Consider the following 9,157-nt stretch of genomic DNA (forward strand, 5'->3'; position numbering starts at 1 on the left):
CGTTTTGAATTAATTTATTTAGTTTTCTTCCACAAAAAAATAAAATAATCACACAGGAGGTTATTTCCTCTCGAAAAGGATTTTCAGCTTTGGCAAAAACATCGTTCGCCGATTTGATTGCCTCAGAAATGCCAGCAGAATCAAAGCCATTGATTATTGAATCCTTTTGCTTTTTGAGGTGGTTGTACGCGTCTACGATCCACTTGGTGTGAAGGGGCTTCAAATCGGTCAGTTTGAGAGATACTCTAACATCGTTGAACTTGTTGAGGTTCCATTACTGTTAAACTTTTCATGTCCCTGAAAATGGGTTTGAGATCAAATGAGAAAATTCATCGAAGATTTTTGTTCATTTGACTTTTTGGGAATAATTCACGATGACGTGAGTTCATCAGATGAAGAGTGTGATATTGATCTCGACATCACAGTAGGAGATGTGGATAGAGTGGAAGAGGATGTTAAACACATACTAGTAACAAATTAACAGCGAGAATAGTGGACAAAGACGTTATTTTAAGTAAATAATTTGAAATAAAAATTTTTTTCTTCTCAGGTAAAACATTTCGTCAGTTAAAAGTGAGGAAATTTCGGCCAGGTGACGAAATTTTTACCGACGAATTATTTTAATGAGGAAATAAAAGTCTGACATATTTTTAACCAATAATAACCAATTTAACCATACTCTGGTCCAAAGTGGAAAATTAACTGAATACACTTTTTCTTCCAGAATCAGGTGGTTGTCAGGTGGTTGTAAGACACAGATAGATTACTTTTTGGTTAGAAAGTCAGACAAGAAAGTGGTGAAGGACGTGAAAGTTATATCGGGGGAAGAGTGTGTTTCCCAGCATAGGTTGCTGGTTTGTGATATTATCTTGAAGAGTGTCAGAGAAGCCAAGGGAAAGTACAGGCCCCGTCGAAAAGTCTGGAAGCTGAAGGAAGAGATTGTAGCAAGACAGTTTAGTGCAAAAGTTCAGCAGTTAGCCTACAATAGTCAATGTGATAGTGACAATGTTGAAAGTACTTGGACTACTTTGAAGAATTGTCTTCTAGAAGCTTCTGATGATACCTGTGGGTGGACGAAAGGACCAGCTAGACATAGACAGACCTGGTGGTGGAATAATGAGGTTGACCAGTGTATAAAGGAAAAGAGGAAACTTTGGAAAGAGTGGAAGTCAGGTGGTAGTAAAAATATTTACTTAGAAGCTAAGCGTCGAGCTCGTACAGCAGTGTATAAGGCAAAATCAGAAGCAGAGAGAAACAGATTTGCAGATGTGTTAAGAAGGGAAGACCAGCGCAATGAGGTATTCAAGATAGCAAAGCAAATGAAGAAGACTAATCAAGATATTGTAGGTGAGAAGTGTATACGTAATGATGAAGGTGTTTTGGCTAGCACAGAGGAGGAGAAAAGGGTAGCTTGGAAGAATCATTATCAGAGGTTGCTTAACACTGAGTTTGATTGGGACGAGGGTAATTTGTCTGATGATGATGTCGTAGAAGGGCCAGCCATGCAGATCAAGACAGAATGGGTAGTGGAGGCTATTAGGAAAATGAAGATTGGCAAGGCTGCAGGAGTATCAGGTATTGTTGCAGAGATGGTAAAAGCATCTGGATATATTGGAGTTAAGCTTATTACAAGTCTTGCTAACCAGATTATAAAGGATGGTGCTATTCCGAGTGAGTGGCAGTCGAGTGTAATAGTGAATTGTTTCAAGGGCAAGGGTGATGCATTAGAAAGGGGTAACTATAGAGGTTTGAAGTTGGTTGATCAAGTAATGAAAGTTATTGAAAGAGTGATTGATAAGTTACTTAGAGAAAGAATTGATATAGATAAGATGCAATTTGGTTTTGTTCCAGGGCGTGGCACTACAGATGCAATATTTTTACTCAGACAGCTTCAGGAAAAGTATTTAGGAAAGAAAAAGAATCTCTATTTTGCCTTTGTAGATTTAGAGAAAGCTTTTGATAGAGTGCCACGTAAAGTTATTTGGTGGGCTATGAGAAAATTAGGTGTGGATGAGTGGCTAGTTACGATGGTTCAGTCTATGTACAGCAATGCTAGAAGTCGTGTCAGGATTAACGATTCACTTAGTGATGAATTTAGTGTAAATGTTGGTGTACATCAGGGTTCTGTACTTAGTCCTTTGTTGTTTATTCTAGTCTTAGAAGCGCTGTCGATGGAGTTCAGAACAGGTTGCCCATGGGAGTTATTGTATGCAGATGATTTGGTTCTCATAGCAGAGTCGATGGAAGAATTAGTTGAAAAGTTTGAGAAGTGGAAGAAAGGACTAGAAGAAAAAGGGCTGAAGGTAAACACAGCAAAGTCTAAAGTCATGATAAGTAGCATTGCAGCCAAGTGTGACCTTGTAGTTGGAAAGTGGCCTTGTGGAGTTTGCAGGAAAGGGGTTGGTAGTAACTCAATTTTTTGTCAGACTTGCAAGCATTGGGTACATAAGAAGTGCAGTAGTATTAGTGGAAGGTTAAGAGCTGGCATACAGTTTGTATGCAAGCGTTGCAAAGGTGAGATTATAGAGAATGAAGTATTTCCAGCTTTAATGATGTACAACAGTGGCTCGTTAGAGATAGTTAAGAACTTCTGTTACTTAGGTGATATGTTGGGCAGTGAAGGGGGTGTTGGAAGAAGTGTTACTTGCAGGATAGGTTCTGCTTGGAAAAAGTTTAGAGAGTTACTTCCTTTATTGACTAGCAGAGTCCTGTCAATTGAGGTAAAAGGTAGGTTGTATGAGGCCTGTGTAAGAAGTGTTATGTTGTACGGTAGTGAGACATGGGCAGTGAAGCAGGAAGATCTTGAGCGTTTAGAAAGGAATGATATGAGAATGGTTAGGTGGATGTGTAATGCCAGTCTGAGAGACAGAAAGAGTTCAGATGAGCTAAGAAGCAGGCTAAGTCTCTGTAGAATTAAAGATGTTATCCAGATAAGAAGATTGAATTGGCTGGGGCACTTGGAAAGAATGGAGGAGGATAATTGGGTAAGAAAGTGTAGAGACTTGATAGTTCCTGGGGCAATGCCCAGAGGCAGACCGAGAAAGACTTGGCAGGAGGTTATAAGGACAGACTTGATAGAGAGGAAGTTGAGTTTAGATCTAACACAGTCTAGATCAGATTGGAAGAGGGTCATTAATATACCCCGTCCAACCCATGCTAGCATGGAAAACGGACGTTAAGCCGAGAATGATGATGATGATGATGATTTTTAAATATTTAACATTGTCTTTCAAACAACAAAAACTTTTATTTAAATTTCCAAACCGCTTTGTAACAGAGGAGACCTATTCACTACCATGGATTCGACTGTTGCCGTAATTTTTACTTTGTGTGATATCGCGTATTCTCAAATTCACGTTAATTAAATGCATTTTTGAAAAAAACCTTGCTCCACCGAGTTAATTAAATGCCTTTTTCAAAATAATTTTATTGAACCGCGTTAATTTCATGGCTGGTAATTTAATTCGCGTTAATTTCTTGACTTGTTAATTTTATGGAATAAGGTAGTTATGCAATTTTTCGAAAACCTGCGTTTTTCTTAGTAAGGCATCTAAACCAGAAGCAAATCTGGGAATCACAAATGATAAATGTTGTTATTTTAGATGCGCACTTTTTTGTGACTGCTCTATCAGATTCTTTTTCTGTTTCTGTTCTCTCCTTTCCAATCTGGCTCGATAGAAAATGCCTGAATCTTTACATGAGCAAGTATGTTGTTAAGTGGTGCGAGCTGAAAGCTATATAAATTTATGTTTTATCTATTCTTAAATTATAGTTTAGATGGGAATGCGTTATGTGTATGAATTTTACACTACTTTTTAGACGTTCCGCAAAAAGCTGATTTTTACAATAGGGATTAATCAGTGTTATCAAGCCAGGTCTTAAAACAGTGTCATTAACAATTTTTTTGGATATTCAACAATACACAACATAGAGCAGCAAGTTGTCTTGAAATTTTCTATGGTGGTCGGGGTGAGTGAGGGAATATTATATTACCCAGGTCCCGTATTAATTTATAATTTTGCTTGTTAATTATTCTTGTCTTTCCTGGAGGAAACAAAATTTTGGTTATAAGATTCAGAATTTCAAAAAATTTTTAAAGTGTAAACGATTTTTTAGTAGTTTTTAAATCTGAGTATCTTTCAAATGTTATTACTGAGAGCGTAAAATGTAAATCTTGCAAAAAGACGTTACTCAATGGGTTGATAGTTACCTTGGATAAAATGAGCAATTGAGACAGCCCTTTACAGATAGCTCGCAAATCATATGAACCAGAAGGTTGATCTTTGAATTAAGTGCTTACCAGTAACTCAAATAAAGTTTTTGAAATAAACAGGGAGGTGTTTTTAATGAAAAAGACAGTGAACACGTCTTCTCCGTTTAAAAATTTTGGACCTCCAGAAAAATTTGGTGAACAAACATAAACACGGAGCCGTGCATCAAATGGTAAGTACTCAAAACTTTGGTTGTTTTTTTTCAGACCAGTCTGCTGTTAGCAAAGTTTAGCGTCATCTTCATGGACACAAGGGCAACAAATGCACTAGACATCATACCGCCTGGATTTTTGAAGGACATACTCTGTCATTGCAAAATCAGTCACACATCCCATCAATATGCTGCTGTCGACAGGTGTTATACCTAGTGGCTTTAAAATTGCAATAGTCACACTCACATCTAAGTTGGTAGCTAATCTAATCACGACAAAAATTATTGTCTCTTTATCCAATGGACTGGAAAAGTGTGTACATGTATAACTGACTTACATAGAAACAAAAAAATTATTATTAACATATCGGTGTGGTTTCTGTTCCTCACGGTCAACTGAGCAAGCTGTTATTCTCTATCGCATTAGAAAGATAATGGATGAAGGCGAACCAACAGCTGTTGTTTACATTGAATTTATTAAAGTGGTAATCTATCAAAATTGGACGACTATGGTATAATATATAAGAATTGTTAAATCCTAAGCTATACTGATGGATATTAGTATCTTTGTTTCATCAAAAGATAAGGAACAAATTGAAAAGCTTTTAATAAAGATCTGGTATATATCGAGCATGCAAAAAGAAAAAACCAGAAAATTTGCCAAATAAAAATTTAGATGTTTTTTCCCATAGAATATTGGTCAATAAAACAAGTAAACATAAATACTTACGTATCATTTTGAGAATGCCTACAAAATATCTTCAGGGCATTTGAAGCTAATCTCAAAGATGTGTTTCTTGTTAACCTTGAAAACAGACAACTTAATTTACATGATGTTAGTTTTACCTGTTCTGACGTATTTTCCATCAGTCTTTTTTTCACTCACTCAGATGCAAAAGCGCAGGCTGGCATCAATAGATCACAGAGCTGCTAAAGTCATCTCATCACGCTTTATTCGTATAGTACCAGGAAATTTCCCAAATAACTTTGTAACTATGGAAACTTGGCAGAACACATGCAATTCCGGTAGGTCAATGCGTCTGCCAAAATATTTTTTTTTGGCGCCAAACTATATATAACCCACTGCATAAAAACATCGGAAAAGAAAACGTTTTGATGTCTCATGATAATTACACTAGTCAGCATTATTCCTAACTAAACCTAACCTTTGATTACTTTGTGCAGTTACTGTCCCTTTCCTCTTACTCTTTAACTTCTTCTGCATACTTTTCCATATGTACCCTTGTGCTTTTATTCCGTCACTCCTAGCACACAAGTTTTTAACTTTTCCATTTATTTTTGTTTAAGCCACAGAACTCGTTTGTAAATAATTTTTGTATATTTTTATATACTTGTATGACTGCTGTATGATATTAATTACTCAAAGACAAAAGATTTCAACTGGATTGGCATAAGAAAGACAGACAAACAAACATAAAAATAGCACAATTATGCACTACGTTTCGACAAAGTTAAAACACCAGAAAAAGTCCTCGAGTGCCCACTAACAAGATATATTGCAGAGCTTGGATAAAAGCAGCTTATGGAAGAATCAAATGCTTTCTACACTTTGATCGGTGGTTGGTATGGGTGGTGTCGTAAGTTTGAAGCTAAAAGAAATCTGAAAGGGATGTGCAGATGAATTTTGTAATTATTGCAGTACACGTGATGTTAATAACGTTGAAAAACTTTGCATAATTTTAGGTTCGCATAGAAAAGATTCAATAAAACAACTGGAATCATTCTGACAGATAATCGAAACAGATACACACATAGTTTTGGACGGACGTTACACATTATGTTGTGTTGTGCTCAATGCACAAACCTTTGCGATAAACTATGTTGTTTGCATATTGTATAACAGGTGCCACCAAACCAGATGGAAAGAAAGCTGACAGTTAGGAAGGGGATAAAAGTACTACGGCTGCATGGATTACCTTAAGGTTGTGCTTTCTCTATAAATTAAAAATTTAAACATAACAAAGGAGTTACATATAAAAACAGACTGTGTTTTGTTAAAAATTGATACATCGATATGTGGTAATCTACTTTTTCAAGAGCTTGTTTTCATCGCAAAATGCCTATGAGAGAAACAAGCAAGATTTTGAAACTAAAAAGAGCAACCACAAAGTAACTAAGAAACAAAATATAAATAAAATAAAAAAAATAAAAAAGAAAGATTGCTCAGTTTATATTTTAAATACTTCTATTTCCACCTTTGCAACAGAATATAACACGAATATCTCCCCCATTCCATCCCTATACAAGACTTAGTTGTCAACAGTCCATTAAAACCATCAGTAGTGGCCTTTAAAATGAAATAGAAAACTTTTTTTGTTTTCATTTATTTAGGGTGTCGAATATAACATTTGAATTGATTAAAACGTTTTGTTCATAAACGTTTGTTTTGTAATCCCTTTAAAATGTCTGGATTATAAAATGTGCTAGTGAATTTTTAAAAACTATTAATAAAGGGGTTAGAACTTTAAAAAAACTTTAAAAAGAGTTTGTTATAATAAATCAGTGTAGTAACAGTGAAGTGTATTTTTTTATATTTTATTTTACACAAATGCCTAAAAATTATGTTTATGAGGTAAATTCTAACAAGGTCCTAAAGTTTTGATTTCTGCACGTATTAATTTTTACGCATCTTATTTTCATTTTAGGGAAGCATTGTGGTTGTAGAAAGCAGGAGACCTTTTCAGGGGAAAACTCTGGCCAAGCAGATCCTAATGACACATATTACAACGTAGCAAACTTAAATGCAGAATATTCAGAACTGAACATTATAAATGTTCAACATGATTTATACACAGGTCTAACAAAGACACCTGAAGAAAGTCATTATGAAGATTTGAAGAAGAAAGATATCACAGAAAATATATATACTGATCTTAATAATGATACGTAAATGGGTACAAAGTTTTTAAATGTTCGTCAAGATCGTAGAACTTAAGCAGTTAACCCAGACAAAGTATACTTCAAGTTCATTATAGACATTTTAAAAAATTAATGTAGCCTTTATTTACCCTCATTGTCGATTAGACAGTACTTTTTTAATATAAACCTAACAGTAGTTTCTCTTGGAATCAAGAGTTTTGAGCTCTCTTGAGTGAATAGTTTATTATTTTGAATGGCATTAAATATATACTTCTTTATCACTGTCTTTTAATTGTTAACAGCTTAGAAGTGTTAATCCTGAAACATTTTTTTTTCAAATTTTGATGAAGGTATATGATATTTTCTGTTTCTGTGACACACATTTTGAGCTATTGTTTTAATACATTAAATTTGCCGTTAATATTATTGGTGTTTGATTTTTTTTGTTAAAGTGAAACACATAGAGCATTAATTCTTGCAAAGCAAAACCTGTGTCTTAATATTTGCGCCATTTTGTACACTTTTAAACATGATCAAGTTTTTGCAAATCACTACAAATGCTTTTAACAAAACTCTCTATTTTTGTGTTTGAAAAAATAGTAACTTTAGTTCATATTAATGGTTTTAGTGCATATTTCAAAGTTGGTAAAGTTACCGTTTTTTCAAAAAATCTCATGTTTTTGTTATTTTCAAAGAAAACGCCTAGCTGAAAAGGGAGAGCAGTAGGGTATCTGTTTTATTTTTTCGCCTTTTGATGGGTTTTTTTTATATTTAGTGCACATGTAACCTGTTAAAGGGATTTTTTATAAAAATAATGAAACCTGGCTTTTATGACCACATTCAAAATTACTACTTTTTTAAATTTATAAATCCACTCAACAAATGTTTAAATTGTCTGTGACGTTATCCGTACATTATTTTAAATCATATTTCCTGTGATTTCAAAACTCGTCACGGGTAAATTTAAGTTAGCACAAGATACAGTTCTCATGATTAAATATCTAAACAAAAGTTTTATAAAATAGAGAATATTGTAGAAAATTGTAGAAAATATAATCGAATTTGCCCTTCACACAGTAACTGTGTTATTATAAGAGATAGGTTTCAATATAATAAAAGTGTTTTTTTACACGTATAATTTTAGTAGATTTAAAGTTATTTTTTGTGCATATATTTTATATTTTCCAATATCCATTGTCTGTTAAAATCGTAATAAGTTTTATTGCAACAGATCTAATGTATGTTGTAATGAAACTTTATGGTTTTTAAGTAGTACTTGAAATTTTTTCTGCTTTTTAGTGCTGTAATAATGCAATTCAAGTTAAAAATTTATCAAAAGGGGCTTTACAAACCTGCACAAGTTTCTAAGTAAGAAGCCAAGAAAAATCCCTACTCTTTTGTTAACCAGTTTGTGTCAGCTACATCAGTGTATAAGTGTGATTTAAGGTATCTTACACTCAGTTTTTGACATATCCAGCCTGAATTTGTTCTTTTTATTTATTTTGCTATACTTAAAAATATATTTTTAAATTTATGAGTATTTGTGGAAAAGTTATCCATTGAGAGTTGTATTTTTCCATGTTTTTGTGTGTCTTTAATAAAAAAATAAAATATTAGTAAAATTCTGCCTTGAAAAATGTATTTCCTTATGTTTGTTCTGTTTATTTTTCAGGACAAATTAAAATATGTCATTAAAATTTCAGTTTTTGTTTTGCTTTTATTTTCCAGTCTTACTGTCCTTATAAACAATGTATGATATTGGTTTTTAAAAATTTGGAATTTGGAAAACAAGCATTGTTTAACTTACGAGTGAAAAACTAAGGCCCAAAAAGGTTTTTTAATTTTAAAATTCACA

The 9,157-nt window shown here is 33.7% G+C and overlaps 2 protein-coding genes across 4 annotated transcripts in view; both read left to right on the forward strand.

Annotated features, from left to right (window-relative positions):
• Positions 1-4,789, forward strand: part of LOC130636211 (uncharacterized) — a 62,510-nt gene extending 57,721 nt beyond the window's left edge. For both annotated transcript variants that reach the window (XR_008982239.1, XM_057445865.1), the window contains exon 8: positions 4,478-4,789. Coding sequence is in view for 1 of the 2 variants with exons in the window: in XM_057445865.1 (XP_057301848.1) it covers positions 4,478-4,503 (26 nt within the window). In the remaining variant the exon portion in view is untranslated. The remainder of the gene's footprint in view (positions 1-4,477) is intronic.
• Positions 1-7,580, forward strand: part of LOC130636213 (uncharacterized) — a 63,001-nt gene extending 55,421 nt beyond the window's left edge. For both annotated transcript variants that reach the window (XM_057445869.1, XM_057445868.1), the window contains one exon: positions 7,089-7,580. In XM_057445869.1, coding sequence (XP_057301852.1) covers positions 7,089-7,333 — 245 coding nt within the window. In that variant the 3' untranslated portion in view covers positions 7,334-7,580. The remainder of the gene's footprint in view (positions 1-7,088) is intronic.
• The last annotated feature ends 1,577 nt before the right edge of the window (positions 7,581-9,157 follow it).

Source organism: Hydractinia symbiolongicarpus, chromosome 3, assembly GCF_029227915.1.
Source record: "Hydractinia symbiolongicarpus strain clone_291-10 chromosome 3, HSymV2.1, whole genome shotgun sequence".
Lineage (NCBI taxonomy): Eukaryota > Metazoa > Cnidaria > Hydrozoa > Anthoathecata > Hydractiniidae > Hydractinia > Hydractinia symbiolongicarpus.